The 23933-nt window shown below is 38.5% G+C and overlaps 3 protein-coding genes across 4 annotated transcripts in view; all 3 read right to left on the bottom strand.

Annotated features, from left to right (window-relative positions):
• Positions 1-532: 532 nt before the first annotated feature.
• LOC145325238 (steroid receptor RNA activator 1-like) lies at positions 533-23683 on the bottom strand. 2 transcript variants are annotated; one of them, XM_080168165.1, is made up of 7 exons: positions 23556-23682; positions 6546-6670; positions 6083-6200; positions 4378-4538; positions 3722-3864; positions 3009-3129; positions 533-1102 (listed from the first exon to the last, which is right to left on the bottom strand). In XM_080168165.1, exons 1-7 carry the CDS (start codon positions 23566-23568, stop codon positions 1031-1033), a joined length of 753 nt encoding a protein of 250 aa, XP_080024291.1. In that variant the 5' UTR covers positions 23569-23682; the 3' UTR covers positions 533-1030. The 2 variants fall into 2 exon arrangements, with proteins under 2 accessions (XP_080024291.1, XP_080024292.1); XM_080168166.1 differs by lacking the exon at positions 3009-3129 and having other exon boundaries at positions 23556-23683.
• Positions 7379-18127, bottom strand: LOC145325233 (uncharacterized). Its single transcript, XM_080168158.1, has 9 exons — positions 18062-18127; positions 17728-17846; positions 17555-17621; positions 17209-17413; positions 8486-17006; positions 8152-8270; positions 7979-8045; positions 7633-7837; positions 7379-7430 (listed from the first exon to the last, which is right to left on the bottom strand). The coding sequence occupies exon 5, from the start codon at positions 16840-16842 to the stop codon at positions 9757-9759; it is 7086 nt and encodes a 2361-aa protein (XP_080024284.1). The 5' UTR covers positions 16843-17006; positions 17209-17413; positions 17555-17621; positions 17728-17846; positions 18062-18127; the 3' UTR covers positions 7379-7430; positions 7633-7837; positions 7979-8045; positions 8152-8270; positions 8486-9756.
• The window catches only part of LOC145324492 (uncharacterized), a 72635-nt gene continuing 72294 nt past the window's right edge, over positions 23593-23933 (bottom strand). The window contains exon 4 of the mRNA XM_080167076.1: positions 23593-23601. Coding sequence (XP_080023202.1) covers positions 23593-23601 — 9 coding nt within the window. The remainder of the gene's footprint in view (positions 23602-23933) is intronic.

Raw genomic sequence — 23933 nt, 5'->3', positions numbered from 1 at the left:
TTTTAGTGATGAGCCAGATCGGGGTGAGCCGAATTTCAGCCAATCACAGCGCGGCATTTCATAAAATGCTGTGCTCTCATTGGTGGAAAGTTGGCTCACCCCGATCCGGCTCACCACTAAAATGATTTAAAGATCCAGCTCTGAATTATATTTTTTCTGAAAAAGACAGATGTTATATAGTAGTTGGCTTTTTCCTTTGATACATTTGATGTGTTTCTAAGGATGAAAGACAGACCAATACTATAAGATGCTCATTATTGTGGGGAAACCACACGAAAAATTCAACTTTCTATCTTAAATAGCTGCCTATATCCACCATAGCGTTACGGAATGACAAACAAAGTAAGTTTAAGTGTAGCTTCGCTTCTAAATATTAAATAGAGTAATATAAATATCAAATCATCCAGCCTAGAATATTGTAGCCCTAATCCTTCATTAATCAACATAGAAGAACAGACGGACAATCTGAATATTTTGGAAATTCTTCGTTTATGATTATAAAATATCAAATATAATAAATAAATTACCGATCTTAATGAGTAAAATTGATATTTATTCAACACTAAAATATGTAGGTATATTGTATATATGTTTTTAAAACCAAAAAATAAAATATTACATGATATATAAAATGCTTTATTTGTTTCTAAAACTTAGTTTATCTAATTTCACCATATTAACCATGTATCTTAAAATACGGAATAAGAAACATTTATAATATTTAACTTATTCGTGAAGTAAAAATAAAAACGAAACCTTCCCAACACAGTGAAAAAACAATAGGTTATATCTATTATTAAATATAAAATTTAGATCACATTTTTTAGAAAAATACAAATACTTTAGACGTTATAATGCTAATTTGACATCATTTTATATAAAAATCTGTCCTAAAATTGCTTAAGCAATTTTTAATCAAATGAAAGTTTTCAAATTATGCACCATAATATATAACTAAGATTTCTGAGGGGGGTAGTTCCATTGGTAGAATTTCCTAGTTAAATACATGGAAGTATCTCCTTTATTATTCCTAATTATCTTGAGCTGGGACTGGGACGAAGTAGGGGAATGCCTGAGCTGATTTGGTCGTTTCTTCAGGAACCTAAATTGAAAACAATCATGAAAGAAATTTAAAGACTTGCCTAAGACTATTGAACACAAATCTGGTATAGAATCTGGTTTTAAAATGTCCGCCTGTCAACTACAGTTATGTACAAACGTAATTTTCCTGGCTGATATTCAGGATACACAACAGATTTTTTCCCGTGTTCAATGAACTTCTACTCTGTAACTTACTTGTTCCGTCTGTTTGTTTTTAATGATCTAGAGAACATATTTTTTTATATATTTTCTATAGTCTACACGGTGTTTCAGAAAAAACTGCGTTTTCCGTTTTTCTGACACAACCAGAAGGAATACAGAAAAAACGATTATAAGTTCTTATTCTCTGTAAAAAAGTACATCAAATTTATAACAGGTGTTTTTCATTATCTCTAAAAATACGGCCTCTATGTTAAGTACATAGTTTTCAAAAAAACTTTATGTGAAAAATGTTGTGCAAGAAAAATTAAAATAACTCTTCTATCATGTATAGAAAAATCGTAGAATTTCAATATTAATTTAGAAAAAGGTATAAGAAAAGTACCTTAATGAGTTTTAAAGGTGAAATGCTTTTTAGCTCCTTACAAAAGCATTTTTAAGAAACTGCAATTTGTCATTTTTCACATTTCTTGATTGTGATGCATTTGCAGTAAAAGAATCTTCTTTAATAACGTAGGTTATAGTAAAAAGAAAAAAACTCCTTTTTATTTGACAAAAAATCTCTAAAGACAAAAAAGTTATTAAAGTTTGAATTTTTTTATTAAAGCATTTAATTACAAATTATGGATAAATTATGAGTTTATATCTTAACCTGTCAATCAAATTAAAGGATTATAGGAATAAATGAGGGGTGGTGATTTACGAACATGAGCAATTTTTAAGGTCATGTTTCTCAAGTATACAAAAAGAAAAACTGAATATTTGTTTTTAGTGAGGGAATTTTAAATGAAATTTTTAGTGAAATTGGTAGAAAATTGTATTGGCCGTATTAAGATGTTGTTTTCAAGTGAATAAAGGGGGGGGGGGGGGCGAAAGTGACACTTTTTGAAACCAAAACTAAAAGTCAACAAAGGAACTCAACTAAAAAGAGTTACAGGTCTGAGATTTTGCATGGCAGTTGCTTTATAGGGGTAAAATATGGAACTGTGAAGAAACGGCGGCGCAACCACCGATAACCGCCGTTTCCCGCCGAATTTTTTGTTGCCTTTTCTCGGCGGTTTACGGCGGTTGCGACGCCGTTTCTTCACAGTTCCATATTGTACCCCTATAAAGCAACTGCCATGCAAAATGTCAGACCTGTAACTCTTTTTTTAATTGAGTTCCTTTGACTTTTAGTTTTTGTTTCAAAAAGTGTCACTTTCGCCCCCCCCCCCTTTTTGAAAACCAACCTTAAGGCACAAAATTCTACCAGAAAAAAGCATCATACGTATCTTTTGAAATATTTATGCTTTAAAATGCGCCGTTATTTTCAGAGATATTAAAAAACACCTGTTACATTTTCGATGCATATTGACATGTAATTATTTTTTTTGTACTCCTAATTGTTGTTTCCCAAATTTGGAAAACGCAGTTTTTTTTTAAACGCCCTGTATATATATCAATTCGTTGGCCTAACTGAAAGACAGTCTAACTGCACCAAAAGGGGTATTTTTTATCCCTTCAAATATGTAAATAAAATTCAAAAAGAAGCATATTTTGTTTTATAAGTTGACCTCTGACTCTTCAAACTAATCTTTTATTTTTCTTTTGCATGCCACACCGAACTTGAAGGCCAAATTCAATATTTCTAAAATATAAGGAAACTACATCCCAAAGGAGAACTTTTTTGCCAAATAACCTATTCTCTGGCTCCTAAGACTCCTTATGTCCCTATTTCTATTTTAAGGTAGCCAAATATAAATTTTTACCTGTTGTTTAGCTTTGATATCTGCAATGAGATGTCTGAGACATATAATCCATTGTGCACACTCGGCCGGGTAATCAGCGCCTAAACTCGTTAGCATTGCTTCACCATTGCTCAAGTTATTCCTATAAAAAAACGTATAATCTAGCGGACTTTTTGATACTTCATAATTGGCATGCGGTTAGGGAGGGTTTCAATACCCCCCCTCTAAAATTAAATTATGTAGTCCTGTCTTCCTCTTTTATCACGCCCTAATGGTTTTACACCCCTTTGTGGTGATCCCTGTGCACGCCACTGACGGAGATTCTTAGAGAAAGCACCACATTGCAATTTTTTCTAGAACTTTAATGTTGTGAAGTTATTTTTTGATATCAGCTGGATAAATTAATACTACATAAAAAACGGGATCGGAATTACGAAGGGCCGAGGTCTTTTTTAAAATCATTATAGACTATAAGAAGCAAAGTGGCCAAACAACTAAACATGCAAACATGATCAAAAGATTCTCCAACATAAAATCTGAAAGACTTAAATCATGCATAAACAAACCTTAAAACGCACTGAAATGCGCAAAAAGCACAAGTATTTCCTTTCGCCAAACACTCCATGGAATTACTGGCTGTTAATTGAAAAAGGTATAAGTAAACTCTTCTCAAAATGGAAAGTTGTCAAAAAAAAAAACTAGTGCCCTTGTTTTAAGCATATTCTTAAATTTACCTTTGTATAGTGAGAACAAACTTGGACAGTATGGAAATAATTTTGTCTTGAACAGGTTGTCCTGTGCTCAAAGATTTCCGCATTAGCGCCATTCTTTTACCCAGATCAGCAGCCTTCTCTCCACAATGTTCATCCATAAGGTCCTAGAGCAATAGAGATTATTTTTAAACAAGTCTACATATTTAGACACAATCCTATAATATAAAATAATATTTTTTCTGTCAAAATATTGATCCAAATAATCTTTTTTTTTGTTTGTCGAAATCAGTTCGTTCTTTTTGGGGGTTTCAAGCTAATTGTCTGACCTTCCGCTCTTCCATAGGAGCTAAGGGAGAAGCGACTACCTAGTTACTAATAAGACATTAAATTTTTTAGCTACATACATGATACAGTATTAGCAGCGTAATTGAAAACTTGTCTGTTTGATGTAGGAGGTGTCAAATTCGAATCTAGACCCATCCACGTCATACTAGAGACGTTAACAATAGTACCTACTGCTAGTATATCAGGCACAAATAGTAAGAGTATGAATCAAGCCCGTAGGTTCATTCATCACTTTAAGGTTGTTAGGAATACAGTTTTTATTTTCGTATTTAAATCCATTTAGGTTAGTTGTAGCATTTAGAAAAAATATAAAGAACTTTTCTTATTTTTACCTTTAATTGTGTCATAATTTCATCTAGACTTAGTTCAGTTTCATTCATATCTTCTGGAGAAGCTTGGAGTGGTGGAGGGCATGACCCGGCAGAAGTTGGAAGGGGTGGGGGTGGTAGACCCCCACACATCGTTGGGGGAGGTGGTGGGGGCATACATGTACCTTAAACAGTAAAAGGTAAATCTGGAGAGTCTGGTATATAGATTTTTTGCTTTATTTTAATTGTTATTATTTTCTAGGGGGGGGGGGGGGGTTAATGCAACCATCTCGTAATCAGTGAGCAAATGGCACTTAGAATTCGAATTTCGATCTAAACTTTTGCATGAGTAATCCTTGGTAGGTCTATTTTCCCTAAATCGAACAAAAAGTTGGAAAAGTAACGGCTGGCGGCTCAGCCGTTTAGCCGTTTTTTTTGCCTATTTTGAGGGTAAATTCATCATCAATTACGTAGGAATCAACTTTTTAAAACATATTTTTGGTTTAATTCATGTTAAATAATAGCAATAATCATTTTTGAAACTTCTACTACCAACAGCTACCGTTTAGAACCGTTTGATAGCGTTTTGGAGTGGCAACGAGAATAAGCTGGAGATAGGTTTCGTGAATAATTTGTACTATAGATATCCAAAAAATGGCAAAACGGCTGAGCCGGCAGCCGTTAGCCGTCACTTTTCCCACTTTTTGTTCGATTTAGGGAAAATAGACCTACCAAGGATTACTAATGCAAAATTTCAGATGGAAATTCGAATTATAAGTGCCATTTGCTCACTGATTACGAGATGGTTGCATTAAACCCCCCCCCCCCCCCCCTTACACTTATAATTGAATTTGACAGTCAACAGGTATGGCTATCAGAGAAACTTCTATATAATTTAATATTTATGGATCTCAAATGATAAAACAAAATTTACTCTCTATACAATAAAATTAATAGTTGAAAGTTTGGATACTTGAAGGTTTGTAAAGGGAGTAGGCGGAAGTGACACTTTTTAAAACTAAAACTAAGTCAAAGGAACTCAACTAAATGAAGAGTTACAGCTCTGAGATTTGGCATGGCAGTTGCATTAAAGAGGTACAACATGGAACTGTGAAGAAACGGCAGCAGAACCGCCGTTTCCCGCCGAAATTTTTTTCCAGTCATCTGAGATAAACTTTTTTTCAATTAAAATTTCCCTTATACTTTCACTTGACCCTTGTAATATTTGACACTTCAGATTTTTTAAGAAAAAAAAGTTTACCTCAGATAATTAAAAATTGTCTAATTTGCCAGAAAATGGGAAAAAAATCGGCTGGGAAACGGCGGGTTTCGGCTGGAGCGGCAGTTCCGCCTCCGTTTCTTCACATTTCCATATTGTACCTCTTTTAAAGCAACTGTCAAATCTCAGAGCTGTAACTCTTTTTTTAGTTGGGTTCCTTTGGCCTTTAGTTTTGGTTTTAAAAAGTGTCACTCCCCCCTACTTTACAACCCAATCAAGATTTAATACAAGTCTTTAAAGTTTTCAATCAACAAATAAGAAATCGCGTTTATGACACTTTAGGTACAAATACAATTGAATTTACAGTACTAAATCATCTCCTTCCCTTAAATAAATCACCCTTCAAAAAATTGTGATTCTGTTAAATCGAACTAAATGTATTTTACTCAGGTATTCTGAATTTAGTCAAAAATTGGAAAACGGGTTCAGAACTCTAGATATTGATTATACCTGGCAAAGCTTTTGCGCCGGCATCTGGAAGGCTATTTCCAGAGGTCAATGGAGGTTGACCTCCATTTGCAGTAGTAGGTGGGGGGATACCACCTTGGGGTGGGTAAGCAACTCTTCTATATAACATAACACAAAAATAAATAGATGACATGACAAGAGTTTGTTACTTTCACATATAGGAAAAAATTGTTGAACAGGTTTCAATAGGCATGTGAACAAAATATTTTTCTGAATAATTTGATTTCCCCCCCCCCCCCCATCCAAAAAAAACACCTATATTTAAAAAATAAATTGAAAACAAGGAGAAGGGTTAAGGCCTGAGCCCAATATAACCTAACTTAACCTGAATTAACCCCCTTATTTCCAACTTATTTGTTTGCTCGGTTAGGCACTTACAGGAAAACCATCAAAGTGGGTACTTCTAAACATTATCATAAACCATTTTTTGTGAGTATATGTCCCTGTTAAGTCTTGGTCCACTAGATTTGATCTGATTTCCCGTTGAATCATTGTAGCTAAATTGAGGGGGGTCATTCCACGCTCGGTCAAAGTTGCCGGGGGCTATCGGCACCGCTGGGGTTGCCTTACCTAAACAAAAAAAAAGCATTCGATAAGTATTTGTTTATATGTGTTTCCTGAAGATCTGTATAAATGTCAGGTTAATGTTGACAGAGATTTTAGGGACCATTTGTTTAATGTTTAGCCTAATAAATTGAAATGAAATTCATAACGTTTAAAGGTTTAATCTTATACCAAGTAGGTAGGTAATTAGACCATTTTTTAATAAAACTCAGTTTCACATAAAAATCGCATTTCCACAATTTTAATGGATCTTAAAGGAAAAGATATTTGACGATGAATTGATATACTTTGTACCTCCCCAGTTAAGATTTACAAAATAACCCATTTTGTAAATCAAAATTATAAGTGGAAAAGTTTGAATCACCCAAATTGGAATTTAATGAAATTAAGGGATAATGTACAGGGTGGCCACAGACTTTTTTTTCAGAATAGCATAAAATAGTAGGTATGCAGAAAAAAAGTGAATAGTATGCAATAGTATGTACAAATTCCATAAAATAGTATGAAATAGCATGCATTTAACCCATTAGTGACGAACCGGCTTTTAACGCCCGGTTCCAGAAAATGCCGAAAAAAACGGTTCTCAGTTTTAGGATTGCATCATTCTCAGTATGAATCCCCCCTCTACTACCCTGGTGTACTACAACCCACTAGTTAGAGATGTAGCAGTGCGGCAGGTGTCCCAGAATGAACAACTGCCATTAAAACAATCAATGAAGCTTTCAATACTCGTTTATTCAGGTAGAATACAGCGGTTTTAAACAACCTAAAATAAAATCACAGAATTAGGTTGTTATAAATGAACTACAAATAGAACAATAAAGTATAATACAGAGTTAAAATACTAAAAATTGCATTGCTTTCTTAGTTTCTTTTAAAAGTCTTTTATTTTGATTTCGGGCTTTTCAGAATAGTGCATTTCAATAAAACAATCCAATGGTTCATTAGTCAAAGAATGTAAAACTTACTTCTCGAATCCAGCTCTTTCCACTTAATAATTTCCAGAACTACAGGCTTATCAGATCATCTCATCAACATAACCACCAGCAAATATCCACAGCAGCAATCAATACAGAACAATTCCACGGCAGTCAAGGACTTAATACTTCAGACCACAAGCCAGATTTGAGGATAACTCCATATGAATCGGTGTTACAGTGGCAGAATTTCAGTCTAAAAACATCAATCATATACTTTATGTTAGAAGGAGCACCATTTATAGAATAATCAAGGGTAACTCTGTGTTTTTAAGCTTTGACTTTGAGGCTTTCTAATTAATTTGAAGGAATTAATATAAAGGTGAGTATTCTGTACCTTAATTTTAGCGAAGGATCTCCTTTTTCGCTATTGGTTCCAATTTCTTTGTTCCACTTGGTGAATCCTGTAACGAAAAACCATAATTAGGTGATATTTGGATAGGCAGCAATCTACACTATAACTTTGATTCCAAATTTCATTAGGTAGTTATTCAATCAACAACATTTTACCTATGGTTCTTTGTGCTCAAGCTTTCCCTCTGATCTGTCACGAGGGGCACCAACAAGCTTCTCCACTAGAGATAAAAAGAGGGCAGATCCACTCTCAACAGGCTCAGCTAATTCCAGGCCTTAATAATATCAAATTAAGCCCAAACTTTTAATGGACTACAATGCTTTTAAAGTTAACTTGGAGGCCGTTACGGTACTCATTTATTGGTTCTTTACAATTAGATAGGGGCAGTGAATTCAATAGATTTATATCTTCAAATTTGGTTTAAATGAAATCTTTGCATATACGGCTTCGCTGGGTGAATGAATTGACTATTTTTAATATTTGTTTTACCTTGTATCTCAGCAGAGACAATTTATTATTACATTTTGAGAACTTTTTCACTCGTTAGCACTTTCTGAAATGGATTAGCCCATATTATTTGATGTAGATATAGGTTTCTTTATCACTTTTTACATATATATATAATACAATTTTAACGGTAGTAAATTTAACCAATTTTTGCTTAAAAGAAACAAAATAAGTTGTTAAAAACTAATAAACTTGGAAGTAAAAAGCTCAAATTAATTTTATAAATGCTTTGAATTGATTTAAATGTGTATTTTGTACCAAAAAATAACAATTTTCTTTAAACTTTTAGATAGACTATTTTTCCTTGCTTATATTAAGATGGCTGACGTTAGACTGATACAACGAATATAGAGATTTGAACGCTTGCGCGTCATAGATTAATCACATACATAGATTGGATAATATTTCATATTATTTTTTACAAAATTAAACATTCTTTGCTAAAAATGAATTTGAAAATAAAAATGGCTTTTGCATTAAACAATTTACAATTTAATATAAATTTAAGTTTTGTAGTAATTAGCATTATTTCCGATACATATTTTTTGCTCTATGGTGAAGAAATAGGTTGCGTGAATTTACTTTAACATATTTTAAATTACTAAACTTTGGCCTTGTTATGGAAGCCTTCTCTCAGTCTTCGTGGGGTGATTTGACTGGATTCCTTCTAAATATAAAACACTCCCCCAGGCAAAAAATCCACGAAAATCATCCCAGGTGTCTTCAGTTCCGGCCCTTACGGAGCTCACAGAACCAGTTTGAACTTTGAACTTTGAACTTTGACAAATATTATTTGAACTTTTACTTTGAACTTTGACAGAAATAAATCTTTGAACTTTTACTTTGAACTTTGACAGAAATAAATCTTTGAACTTTTACTTTGAACTGTAGTTTTAACTTTGAACTTTTAACTTTGACAGAAAATAAAATTTTTGAACTTTTACTTTGAACTATAGTTTTAACTTTGAACTTTGAACTTTGACAGAAAATAAAATTTGAACTTTTACTTTGAGCTATAGTTTTAATTGAACATTACATAATTTTAAAATCAGGTAAAACTTTGTACTTTACTAAAACTTTGATAAAATTTGGCATTGTTTAATTAATAACACAGAGCAATTGTCTTATGTTTTACTTTGGTCACGGAGCACTTGTCGCGTGATTTTACAATTTAATAGACTGATAAATTGATAGATTGAGAGTTTGAAAATTTGAAAACATGATAAATTGAAAGATTGAGAGAAAGGATAGAACTATGTGCTGTACTTACGGACCCATTGGAGATGGACTGCCTCAACATCTGCCTCCGCCAGCTGTCCTCCAAGCTCTAACTCGTGCTCCTGGTGCACCACCGCCAGGCCTCTCACCGCTCGCTTGGTTGTCCTCATATCCTTCTCCCCGTGGTTTCTATACTCTATCGTCACCTCTCGTACGTGCCCATCCCTAGATATGTGCACTTCTCTGGCTCTGCCAATCCTCCATATACACGTACCTAGGGGGCTACTGCCATCTCTACGGAACAGGACTATGTCTCCTGCCCCAACCTCTCCAACATTTTTACTCCACTTCTTGGGCTTTGGTACATACTCACCAACTTTCAACTCTTTCCACGCTTCCCACCAGGATCTTTCCACATCCTCCATGGCTTCCAACATCTTGCCAGGCCTTTCCACCGTTAACTGGCCCCCAGGTGCTCTGTTATTATTCCTGCCCAACAATAACCTGGATGGAGTTATCAAATCCAGTTGATCAATGTTCTGATACCTCGATCCTAAACACAAAGGCATCGAGTTCAAATCGTTACAACAGAACGACAACGCTGTCTCAAACTCCAACGGCGTGAACTTCAGCCCCTTGAACGCCACATTGAGAATCTCCTTGATGGACCGTATCGACCTCTCTACCACTCCTTGGTAATTCGAACTCTTAACGGGAGCAAGCTCAACCGTTAATTTGGCGCCCTTCTCCTGGTTCAACAGGTTCTGCACACTGGCTACACATATGTCAGCTGTCTCGAAAGCTCTCACTAGCTGGGTGCCATTATCTATCTTGACTAGACATGGGATGCCATACCGATTAATGTGGCGGGTAAGGGTTAACAAAAAACTTTCTGTGTCATACCCAGTCATACTATACGCCGCCACAGCCAGCGTCGCCGGACACTTGTACACCGCCGCCCACAATTTCATCGGAAATCTATGTGTGCCATAACTGCATCTTCCTTCTACAGGCCCAAACAAGTCAATCATACAAGTTGTGTATGCCGGCGCTATCTTCAACCGGCACGGGTCTACAGCACCAAACTCTCTCTCTATCTCCTTGGCCTTGTATCGCCGACAAAAGAAACAGTTCTTTTTTACCTCAATCGCCAAAGAGTTGCCCTCTAAGATAAAGGCGTGTTCTCTGCTCCTTCTCAATGTTGCAATGGATCCTCCATGGTGCGTCACATTCTCATGGCAGTGACGCATGATACTGTACGCCACCGGACTGTACCTGTCCAGCACAGGCTTGGCAAAGGCCAACTTCTCTAGATCCAGCATATTTTCCGCCAATGCATCGTTGCCTCCCGGTAAGATCCTCCCATGGTGGTACATAATGCCATCCTTGACTGTGCCAATGCTTTTTAACTTGTCTCGACTGTTGAATTTAGTTACCTCTGCCGTAGTCTTGCTAAAAACATACTTTTCCGCTCTCTTCAAAACATGCTCATCAACATCCACCAACACAGTGCCAGACACAACACTAAACTTGTTGCTGCTCCTCCGCCGCCAAATATCAACAATCTTCAAACATACAGCAATCAGCCGGACATACCTATCCCACGGGACCTTACTCGGGTTAACCAAGTAATGTGAAAACTCGTACCTCTCAACCATCCTCGCCGAAAAATTAGCCAGCACCAGCCCACGGCTTTCTTTGTTCCTCATCTCCTTCAGCGCCGCAACTTTCGTGTCCTGGTCAAGGGTAATCTCATCAATACTTCTCGTTGGCCACTCTGACTTTGGCCTGCTCATCCAAGCCTTTCCATCCTGCCACTCCGATCCAGGCCCAATCTCTGGGGATCCATCAGGTCTAGTCAATATATCAGCTATGTTCTGTGCTGACTCAACGTGGCGCCAACTCGTCACGTCACAGAATCGCCTTACCTCAATCGCCAGGTTGCGGATGCCAGTCTGCAGTGGTCGTGTATCACAGTGGATCCAGTATAGCGCAACCATTGAATCTGTAACATAGGTGATCTTCTTGACATAATTCTCAAAATTAAGTTTAACTAGGTGAGCCAATACACATCCCATGGCACATGCTGTCATCTCAGCTTTGGGGATGGTTAGTTTGGTGGTCAGCTTTGACTTGGACGCCACCATTCTGGTTACAAACCCGCCTGACAACAACTTCATTCTTGCGTGGACGACGCTACCAGCTAGCACCTGACTTGCATCTGTAGACACAATCAATTCAACCCCATGCTCTACATCCACAGGGTTACAGAACACACTACGTGTGAATCGTATGTTTCTTAGTTGCTGGACCATCATCAAATTTTCCACCCAAGTGTCTAGGTAGTTGTCCGGCAGGATCTCGTCCCACTCTGTCCCCAGTGAACAGATGGAACACATGTCAATTTTTAGCTTATTGGACCTCGGTGACACTAACCCGAGAGGGTCCCAGCACTCCATGGTTTTGCCCAACAGAATCCTTTTTGTGAACATGACCCGCAGCGCTTCCTTCAGGTCACCGGTCACTTCTTCTGGCACTTTACCTCGCTTCTTTTTGCCCAGGAACAAAGGTTTCACCTCGAGGGATATTGTGTCTTCCTTCGGCCGCCAACAATACCCAACGAGCCCAACACTTTCTCCATCTACAGACACTTGTTCATCCGGGTCGTGACCACTCCTCGTGACCGCTTTGACCGACTGCTGGCCCATTTCTAATACCTTTACCAGCTGCTCTCCTGCTAAGTCGCGTGTCTTCTCATCACGGTGGGCAGAAACAATATCATCCATGTAGGCTTTCTTTCGGATCACAGCTGCTCCAATCCGAAGCTCTGGTTGTTTGGCTTCAGCTATGTCCGCAACCATCTTAAAACCGTGGATGGTTTGGTTTCCTGAACTCTTGATCCCATAAATAATTGTTCTGACCACGTAAACAATGACTGCTCCAAGCAGGGACAATCCATCAATCCACAGGAACTTGTGATATCTATAATGCTGCGGCTGCAAGAACACGGAATTGTATGCCATCCGGATGTCGGCGCTAAGGGCAGCCCCTCCGCATCTGAATCCAATCAACAAGTGCAACAAATTAGCCAGCTGGTTACTTCCTTTACATAATATGTCATTTAGGCTCTTGCCTGTCTTGGTCTTGGAACTGCCGTCAAACACAAGCCGAACCGGGGTAGATATACTGTGGCTGTTATGGACAATGCGCCACGGAATCACATATCCAGCTTTTCTGGCCTCCACCTGTTCCTCTGGCGGCAGCGCCGCTAATGGTGCTACAAACCCATTATCCGCCAACTTGTTAAAACTCCGCAGGATCTCCTCTCTGGCAACTTCACTCTTGTTGGCTAACTTGACCTGAGTGCCCAATATCTTTTCGGCAACGTAGGTATTATCTGCCAAAGCTGATTCAGGATTCTCAGTAAATGGCAGGTAAGCAAATAACCTCCTCTGCTCGGCATCATAGCTGACACTTTGCTCTATATCATGTTGTTCACGTTCTTCCAACAATGATTCTTTCTCCACTCGCTCACCTTTCTTGCACTCGGAACAGACGCGGCACTTGACACAACGGTATGACATATCTGCACCTATCTGGTCTATCATCTGGTATTCCTTGAGCATCTTACTTGGTCCGGCGGCAAAAACGTGGTGGACAAACACATCATCCTCATCCATTAAGGGGTTCTCGGCTCCAGCATAATGCGAACATACCTCATGATGGTGATCAATGGTTGTGGCACTTTCATGAATCATCCCATTGTTGGAAAACAAACAGTCTCTCTGATATCTATATGCTTTAAACTCTGCAGTTAAAAATGCAGCAGGTCCCATCAGATGAGCGCGGCTCATAACATCTTTCCAAACTTCATGTGGTCCAGCTAATATCCCGTTGTGGCCTCCATATCCAGCCAACCTGGATTTCATAATGCAGAGTCCACCTGGCAAGGTAAGTACCACCTGTGGGTAATATAAGTTGTATTGAATGCCAATCATGATATCAACCGGCTGTCCTCCAATTTCAGGTTCAGTTGTCGGCATCTTTGCGGCAGGATGGCTCTTAGTAAAGACGGCATTAAGTTCTTCCCATACCTGTTTCAGCGGCCACTCTGGGAAACGTGTGCTAACTTTGTCCATTTGCAGGCCTTCAATGGTCGCAACCCGTCTTTTACCATCTTCACTTACCATCGGCAGCCAGAAACGCTCAATGCCATAGGGGATCTCAACCCTCTGGCCGCCAGCTACCTCAAGGGCGGTGGGGCCAGGCCGCTGCGTCTCTGTATCCAACGACGCACATGCCCGTGTGCTCAGGCAGGCTCCATAGCAACCGTTGTCGTAAAACAGGAGCAGCTTCTCACCGTTGGTTCCTTTTACATATTGCAACATGTATATGGGCTGGTTCTGTATACTTGGCTCCACTATGACGTCGTCAACTTTACCTCGGCCGCCGCTGGCGGCGAAACTCGCGTATACATCTCTGTCACCTTTGTCGGGCAAAGCATGATAACTGGCAAAGAAAAACCTGACATCGGTTGGTAGCAGCTTCTCGTCCAGGGAACGTTTAAATTCTGCCTCCTTCTCCATGTTGGCTTCCAGGTGATAGGTGCAGATGGCGATATGGTTCTTCCACACATCTGGCTTGTCCTTACAGGTTCCTTCATTGCAGATCCACTTGCTGTCACAGTACGGTTCGTGTTCTTTGAACCAGGCCTCCCTATTCTTCATGTCAAACTTGGCATCTAATCTCAGACATCTGTAGCATGCCTCTGCTTTCACCGTCCTACCGAACCTTCTCTTGACACGAGTTTCTTGGAACACTTCACAATACGCCAGGGATGTATGTGAACCTGGGCACAATCTACACTTAACTTGTTTCGCCTGTCTGCTTTTGTTCATCATAATGGCGGCAGCAGCATCTCCACTTGTCTTCTTGTCTTTATCTTTAGCCTTCTTCTTTTCCTTGTTGTTGGCGTGGGACACGGACCCGTTGTTGGCCGCAGCCGGATCGGCACCAGCTGAACTTGCTTCAGCGGTAACGTAGCTTTTTGCGGAACCGGCGGAACTTTCAATAGCTTGGGCGGCCGTATTAACAACTCCTTCTCCATCACTGCTCAACTCACAATCTGCTGGCATCACACTGTACTTGGATGTGACTTGTTTCCTTGACTTGCTGCTGTCATAGTAACGTGTGCCAGACGTCACCATGATATCTATTTTAGCCGTGACCTCCCACAACATGGTCTGCAGAAATTGTGTCAAGGTCTTGATCATCATAGACTTGGTCTGTCTGGTACCAGGGTCAGTTCTTTTCTCAGCCAACAGAATCTTGTGAAATTCAATGAGGTCATCTTTCAACAACGCACCTGACAGGACAGCCAATACCGGTGACGACTCATACATATCCAGGATCTTATGTTGTGTAGCTAGCTTGGTGAGTGCTACAAGCTTCTGCTCAACTTTTATCAGCCAGCTGCGTTTTTCAAACAAGTTATCCGGGCAGGATCCACAGGCTTTGATTTCGCTTGATTTCGCGGAAAATAACAGTTCAGGCTTGCCGTACACTACCTTCAGGTGATCCATGGCTTCCTTGTACGTCTCTAGGTTGAGGATACAGTCCTTTGCGATACCAACCACGCATTCAAATTTAAGCTTTAGGTATTTCTCGTGCTCGTTGAATCCACCCATTGTTTCAAAGAATAGCTCCATCTGTGTTTGGAAGCTATAAAAGTCGAGGTTGCCGTGACCCGACTCGCCACTAAAAGTGGGAGGTTTGAGCTTGACCTTGTTGACACCAGCATCGTTAGTTCCAGGCGCAAGTCCAGCTTCGTCATACAGCACATCAAGGTGGGCTCTGGCCATTCGTTGGGCATTTATGCAGCTCTGCTCAGCTTCGTCCAACATCTCTACGGCACTGCAATCTCCGCAACTCGTTGCACACTTCAACAGGTCACTTATCTTCTTTTGGAAGTCTCTGTGTTGCTCCGAAGCCTGCTTGAACAAGGTTTCCCCTCCTTTGATCTCATTGGTGGCCCTCGTCTTTAACTTCATCAGCTGTTTGTATGCGCTGGTCACATACATAGTGTTGTCACTCAAATTCTTCAAACCATAATCTAAGCGTTGCCGGTGTACAGAGGACGCCTGATTTCCCGCGGCGGCACTCTCAGATGGCGGCGGCGGCTGGGGCGGCTGTATCCTTGCATCCTCCTTCCTCCTTAACTCCTGGGCTTCCCACAGTTGCTTCCTGAGGCCGTTTAAGTGTGCCAGACATTCGCTTGAGTTGATACTGTCATCCTCGGTGAACTCATCACAAGGGTTGCTTTTGAAGAACACTACAGCATTTGATAACTCATTCACTAATGTATGAACTTCACTGTTTATTGTTTCAGCCTGGGCTGTTGGGACATGAGCTGGGTTTATAAACACCAGATTATTGTCCCAGGTGAAAGTCACTCTTTCAATAACATCAATATGTTTCTTTATTTGAGCCTTTGCCATTTTACTGCGGCGTTTATCACTGGCTTTCGGCGGCGGCTGTTGCTGCTCCGGCGGCGGCAAAGGTTGCAGGCCTGCCTGCAGCTGTACCGGCGGTGGTGGCTCTCTAGCTGGCGATGTCGGCACTCTAACCGGCGGTGTCGGCACTCTTGGCGGCGGGGTTGGCGTCCTTGGTGGCACCAACGGCTGTGTTGGGTCACACGCCGCTACAACAGTTGCTTGACTTATACGTGACTCCGGCCGTTCCTCGTCACCAGTCGCAAACACCTCGCAGTCACAGGCTTGTCCTGGCGGGCACTGACATTCGCTTGTTCTTTGAAGGTTGTGGTGCTGACTAAACACCGTTGCCAAACTGTCGTTTCTAAACACTGATTGCTCTGTGGAAGTTCGCAGCTGTTGAATACCAGCCACACTCAGGTCTCCATAACTCCAATTCGTGTCTCTATCAACATCGTTCTGGTGGCGTTGGTCAGTATATGATCTTCTGTCCCTGATCCCGTTGATCAAATCGTTTACTCTGGAGTCTGTCTCCTCGTACACTCCCTCAGCTCGTGCTATACTCGAACTGCGGTAACCATGGAATTCCGGCGGCGATGAGGAGGCTTCTCTGGGGCTCGTGTAGCTCATAGGTTGCTCTGGGTAGCGAACTCTTGTTTAAAACTGTACTACAACCCACTAGTTAGAGATGTAGCAGTGCGGCAGGTGTCCCAGAATGAACAACTGCCATTAAAACAATCAATGAAGCTTTCAATACTCGTTTATTCAGGTAGAATACAGCGGTTTTAAACAACCTAAAATAAAATCACAGAATTAGGTTGTTATAAATGAACTACAAATAGAACAATAAAGTATAATACAGAGTTAAAATACTAAAAATTGCATTGCTTTCTTAGTTTCTTTTAAAAGTCTTTTATTTTGATTTCGGGCTTTTCAGAATAGTGCATTTCAATAAAACAATCCAATGGTTCATTAGTCAAAGAATGTAAAACTTACTTCTCGAATCCAGCTCTTTCCACTTAATAATTTCCAGAACTACAGGCTTATCAGATCATCTCATCAACATAACCACCAGCAAATATCCACAGCAGCAATCAATACAGAACAATTCCACGGCAGTCAAGGACTTAATACTTCAGACCACAAGCCAGATTTGAGGATAACTCCATATGAATCGGTGTTACAGTGGCAGAATTTCAGTCTAAAAACATCAATCATATACTTTATGTTAGAAGGAGCACCATTTATAGAATAATCAAGGGTAACTCTGTGTTTTTAAGCTTTGACTTTGAGGCTTTCTAATTAATTTGAAGGAATTAATATAAAGGTGAGTATTCTGTACCTTAATTTTAGCGAAGGATCTCCTTTTTCGCTATTGGTTCCAATTTCTTTGTTCCACTTGGTGAATCCTGTAACGAAAAACCATAATTAGGTGATATTTGGATAGGCAGCAATCTACACTATAACTTTGATTCCAAATTTCATTAGGTAGTTATTCAATCAACAACATTTTACCTATGGTTCTTTGTGCTCAAGCTTTCCCTCTGATCCGTCACGAGGGGCACCAACAAGCTTCTCCACTAGAGATAAAAAGAGGGCAGATCCACTCTCAACAGGCTCAGCTAATTCCAGGCCTTAATAATATCAAATTAAGCCCAAACTTTTAATGGACTACAATGCTTTTAAAGTTAACTTGGAGGCCGTTATGGTACTCATTTATTGGTTCTTTACAATTAGATAGGGGCAGTGAATTCAATAGATTTATATCTTCAACTTTGGTTTAAATGAAATCTTTGCATATACGGCTTCGCTGGGTGAATGAATTGACTATTTTTAATATTTGTTTTACCTTGTATCTCAGCAGAGACAATTTATTATTACATTTTGAGAACTTTTTCACTCGTTAGCACTTTCTGAAATGGATTAGCCCATATTATTTGATGTAGATATAGGTTTCTTTATCACTTTTTACATATATATATAATACAATTTTAACGGTAGTAAATTTAACCAATTTTTGCTTAAAAGAAACAAAATAAGTTGTTAAAAACTAATAAACTTGGAAGTAAAAAGCTCAAATTAATTTTATAAATGCTTTGAATTGATTTAAATGTGTATTTTGTACCAAAAAATAACAATTTTCTTTAAACTTTTAGATAGACTATTTTTCCTTGCTTATATTAAGATGGCTGACGTTAGACTGATACAACGAATATAGAGATTTGAACGCTTGCGCGTCATAGATTAATCACATACATAGATTGGATAATATTTCATATTATTTTTTACAAAATTAAACATTCTTTGCTAAAAATGAATTTGAAAATAAAAATGGCTTTTGCATTAAACAATTTACAATTTAATATAAATTTAAGTTTTGTAGTAATTAGCATTATTTCCGATACATATTTTTTGCTCTATGGTGAAGAAATAGGTTGCGTGAATTTACTTTAACATATTTTAAATTACTAAACTTTGGCCTTGTTATGGAAGCCTTCTCTCAGTCTTCGTGGGGTGATTTGACTGGATTCCTTCTAAATATAAAACACCTGGTTTTCATTTCCCCCTGGAGCAGGCAGATTTGCTTACTTCCGTTTGCCGGTATAGCTCAACAAAATTTGAAAACCAAGAAAAACAAGGTGATTTTATAATACCCCTCCTAACTTTTTTGTTTATGAAGTAAAGTTAGTGATTTTTTTCGTGAAATTTAAAGTTTATTGGCATTTACATTCATTTGTGAATTCGTTTTATTCAAATTATTATTTTTTATATGATTTTTTTATCGTTTTTTTACGTTCTATATAGACCCGGCTCGGCATATGGGGGGAAAGTCTGAAATTTTCATTACCCGGTTTTACTAATAGATCTTTTTTACAACAACAACAAAAACCGGGTTTATTAACCAAAAAGGGGTGGTACCTATAGCCAAAATCTTAAATGTGATATAAATTGTTTTGTATGTTAGTTGTAGCTCTATCAATTACATGAGGTTATGTAGTTTTCAATTACGGATCGTATCGTAGTTTTAAAAAGTGTTCATCTCACTTTGGGCGTTCAAAAATTACATTTTTAATTTTTTGGGCCAAATAACCGGGTATTTAGGTCGCAAACGGGCTTTAATGCCGGGGGAAAGCACCAAAAAACGCCAAAAACGGTTATTAATGCCGCAAGGTTTTTTTACTCGCGCCGAACCGGGTTTTATTGCAACTTTCCTGTGCACGCCACTAGAGCAAAACAAAAAAATTGGAATTCCGTTTTTACCATTATAAAGCTTCCCTGAGATTTTCAGCTCGATCGGTCCATAAAAGTGGCGCTCGGCACTAATGGGTTAAAACAAAATAATACAAAATAGCATGCATTTTAAACACAATAATGGACATTTTAAATCAACTTAATGACTTAAAATGCAGGAAGGAGAGGGGGGGTCTTAAGGTGTTGATTTCTGCATAAACTATAGCTTTAGTCCAAAAAAAAAACTGCTCTGATGATCAAGTGGTTAAAAAGATACCTAACTAGGGTTAGGTTAATCTTAAGGTCTTTTTGAGCCACGGTGGGCTAGGGGGGAGGGGGCATCAAATTGACTTCTAGACTAAAAGTTGGTTGATAAAGTTGGTAAATTAAGGGATTTCAGGTCATTTTTAGGGTTTTATAAAGCCCTAAAAGGCTAGGGGCATAGGGGTGGGGGGGGCGTAATGACTTCTAAACTTAAAAGTTATTTTATACACATTGTTTCAGTTAAAAATACCTGCACGGTTCAAATGTGATCCAAGAGAAAACTAAGGTTTGGTCAATTTTTAGGGTTTCATTAAGTCCCAGAGAGCTAGGGGGATTGGGGCTAAGGTGTTGCTTCTTGCTAAAATTATAACTCATGCCTCTGATAACTTAAATTGAAAAAAATATGCTTTTATGATTAAATGGTTTAGGGATAATTAAGGTCAGGTTCATTTTAGGGTTTTATCGAGCCCCGGAGGGCTAGGGGGGAGAATGACTTTTAAACTAAAAGTTGGTCTGCACTAATAAAAGCTTAAGTCCAAAATATCTGCACGGTTTATTAAGTGGTTTTAGAGAAAACTGAGGTTGCTTGAGTTGCTTCTTGCTTAAACTATACCTCTCATAGCTTAAGTCCAAAAAAATCTGCTCTCATGATCAAATGGTTTATGAGATAGTTAAGGTTAGGTTCATTTAAAGGCTTTTTTTAACCCCCGCGGGGCTAGGGGGAGTGGAATTGGGGTGACATCTAACTAAATGTTAATTTACCCATAAAAGCTTAAGTCCAAAAAATCTGCAAGGTTCATAATTTTTGGTTCCTGAGAACCCCCCCCCCTAGATATACCACACTTTTCTGGGATCTTGCTGAGTCAAGTATCAACTGTTGGGAATATCAAAGGATGACTCCATGCAAAATTTGAGCCGGATCCGGCCAAAACCGGCCGTGAATTTTATGAAAAACCGGTTTTTTCCGGTTTTTAAGGGTTATCTGTAAATCGATTCAGCTAAAGCAAAACCGGTTGGAGGTACCAAAAATTTTACTTCACATGAAATTTATCCAATGCAATTGTCTACAAAAATGTACTTCATCATCAACTTGATTGGACAACTATTTTCCCTCCTAAATGTCCATTAAAACCTCGGAAACGGCAAAAATCGCCAAAAATCACGCCTTCGGCGGCGAAAAACGGCTAAACGGTCAGCCGGAGGCAAATGAAACATAAATAAAGAAATGTCCGCCTCAAAAAGTTGTTCAACATCAAAGAGATGCTTGAAGTCTCTAAAACGACTCCTTCCCCTCCTTCAAGGGGAAAAACTGAAAAAACGTGATTTTCAAAAGTATGCCCACTTCGTGGGTGTGGGGGGAACTGAACCCGTCACCTCAGGGTCACCAAATATAAAGTCTAGGCGGCCCACAATGCTAAATTTTCACCAAGTGGAAGTCTTGTGTCAATATCTCTTATGAGAAAAAAGTTATTAATTAATTAAAATTTCAAATTGTGATTTTTTGATGGATTTCTTTGATGAAATGACAGGCTGGTCAATTTTTAGGCCATTTTTTGCGGTTTTTGGGCCGTCACGCCCAAACGGTTTGAGATAATCTCACGGGACTTTTTGCCCGACCTAAGTCTGGTTATTTGTGAGGTCTAAGAAAAAAAAATCCCGGATTGGATGAAGCACATCGTCGCTGTGCGCCGTCAAAAATCGCTGGTTGGCTCATTTTGCCCCCTGAAACCCTCACCTCGTGCCATTTTTCTGTGTAAAGATTTTATATAATAATCTTTTGCATAAGTCTGATTTTTTTTCCTAGACCTCACAAATAACCAGACTTAGGTTGGGCAAAAGGTCCCGTGAGATTTTATCAAACCGTTTGGACGTGACAGCCCAAAAACCGCAAAAAATGGCCTAAAAATTGACCAGCCTGTCATTTCATCAAAGAAATCCATCAAAAAATCACAATTTGAAATTTTAATTAATTAATAACTTTTTTCTCATACGAGATATTGACACAAGACTTTCACTTTGTGAAAATTTAGCATTGTTGGCCGCCTAGACTTTATATTTGGTGACCCTGGGGTGACGGGTTCAGTTCCCCCCACACCCACGAAGTGGGCATACTTTTGAAAATCACGTTTTTTCAGTTTTTCCCCTTGAAGGAGGGGAAGGAGTCGTTTTAGAGACTTCAAGCATCTCTTTGATGTTGAACAACTTTTTGAGGCGGACATTTCTTTATTTATGTTTCATTCGCCTCCGGCTGACCGTTTAGCCGTTATTCGCCACCGAAGGCGTGATTTTTGGCGATTTTTGCCGTTTCCGAGGTTTTAATGGACATTTAGGAGGGGAAAGAGTTGTCCAATCAAGTTGATGATGAAGTACATTTTTGTAGGCAATTGCATTGGATAAATTTCATGTGACGTAAAATTTTTTGTACCTCCAACCGGTTTTGCTCCAGCTGAATCGATTTACAGATACCCCTTAAAAACCGGAAAAAAACGGTTTTTCATAAAATTCACGGCCGGTTTTGGCCGGATCCGGCTCAAATTTTGCATGGAGTCATCCTTTGATATTCCCAACAGTTGATACTTGACTCAGCAAGATCCCAGAAAAGTGTGGTATATCTACCCCCCCCCCCCCTTGATCTAATAGGCACCGAGTGACTTAAATAATGGGTTTGGGTATGACACTTAAGTGAGAGTAAGAATTTTATGAATATCTCATTCCTAGCGGGCACAGGATGCCAGCAAACCTGGCAGGATCATTTAGGTAAAGAGTAAAAATATTTGAGTTTAAGAAAGCATTTTATGTTACCAAAATACTAAAATATCATATATATGTAAATAGGCAACAATTTAAGGTTCTAGGTTTGATCCTGCACGTCCTGATCCTCCAGGTTTCCAGAAATGTTTAAAAGGATCCTTTGACGGAAATTTTGACTTTAAATTTTAAACTAAAGCTTTTCCAACATGTCATCCACCTTCGTTTTCCTGCCGAGCCCCAGCTGGCAGCTGCTAAGTACAGCTTCCGCTGCTGAAATTCATGTTTTGAGATTCCTAACATAAAATTTACAAACACAAAAACATTTTCTGAAAAAATTGGTCTTCTAGCTTCAAAATTACAGCTGTTAAAATTGTTATGTGAAAAAGGACCTAAAAACAGAGGATTTATATAAGTTAAGAGATCATAAACCTCAGTTACCTATAGGATCATTTAATAATAAAAGTACTCCTCAATGCTATTAAAATTTAAAATTTAATTATCTTTACATTGAATATGGAAATACCAATAACTTTCAAAAAAGGTACAACAATCTGAACTGAAGAACTACTTTCTTCTGGAAACATTTCTTAAAAAAATTGAAAACAAAGTAGCGAGTTTGCCGTATTTTCACAGTAGCATTTGATAAGTTATTTTAGGTTAGGTAAGTGGTAATGATTGCCCCGCAGTGTTAGAGCCCCCCGCAGGGGCTACAAATAGGATAAAAGATACTGTGAAAATGCGATAAAACCCGATACTTCGCTTTCTTTTCATGATCTAAAAAAATCAGTTCGTTTTAATTACCTAAAAATTGAAGATTTATCTGACATACAAATAAATTGTGGCAAATAGTAGGTATGCAGTTTTTGGAAAATAGTGGAAATAGTATGCAGTTTTGGACAATAGTGGAAATAGCATATTTTTTTGGAATAGTATGCATAGCATGCAAAAATAGTGGAATTAGCATGTTTGTGGCCAGCCTGAATGTAAGTACCATAGCGTTCCGAATTTTTACAAAAATTTCAGCTTCTATATCATATATAGCAGCTTAGAAAATTTCTTTTTCCCAAAAGTGTTTTTTGTTGTTGTAAATTACTTACCTGGTTCGGTCATTGCTTTATTTGTTTTTAATCTTTTCTAGTTTTTCTGAAACAATGCAAAATTTAACATGGTCTTAATCAATCATTTCTATTCTTATATAACTATTTGCAGCGGTGTCCCAGCATCTAAAATAGAGGGTAGTAAAAAGCTGAAGTTATCCCACCACATAATTTTTAATTACTAACCTAACCTAAAGTAATAAACAAACAAGCGACCCCTTCATCCTCTAACAAAGGAAGGGGGGTCATGTACTTAACTTTGAGCTAAACCGACAACAATAAATAACACAAACATGTTAAATTCAGTTAAAAGAAAAAAATGATCTAATAACGAACAACTTTTTTTTATTAATTTTTGCATTTTCCTGCGAGTAAGGG

Source organism: Acartia tonsa, chromosome 7 (assembly GCF_053477335.1).
Source record: "Acartia tonsa isolate MP-2025a chromosome 7, ASM5347733v1, whole genome shotgun sequence".
Classification (NCBI taxonomy): domain Eukaryota; kingdom Metazoa; phylum Arthropoda; class Copepoda; order Calanoida; family Acartiidae; genus Acartia; species Acartia tonsa.
Note: the sequence above shows the minus strand (reverse complement) of the source record. Positions and strands in the feature narration are given on the sequence as shown.

What these genes read in the sequence shown, in the direction of transcription:
- LOC145325233 (XM_080168158.1), bottom strand. Translation starts at nt 16,842, where the DNA reads ATGAGCTACACGAGCCCCAGAGAAGCCTCCTCATCGCCGCCGGAATTC.
- LOC145325238 (XM_080168165.1), bottom strand. An exon ending in TTTGTTCTCACTATACAAAG is followed by an intron (nt 3,130 to 3,721) that starts GTAAATTTAAGA and finishes GTTTTTTTATAG; the next exon opens with GAATAACTTGAGCAATGGTG. An exon ending in ATATCAAAGCTAAACAACAG is followed by an intron (nt 1,103 to 3,008) that starts GTAAAAATTTAT and finishes TTTTCAATTTAG; the next exon opens with GTTCCTGAAGAAACGACCAA.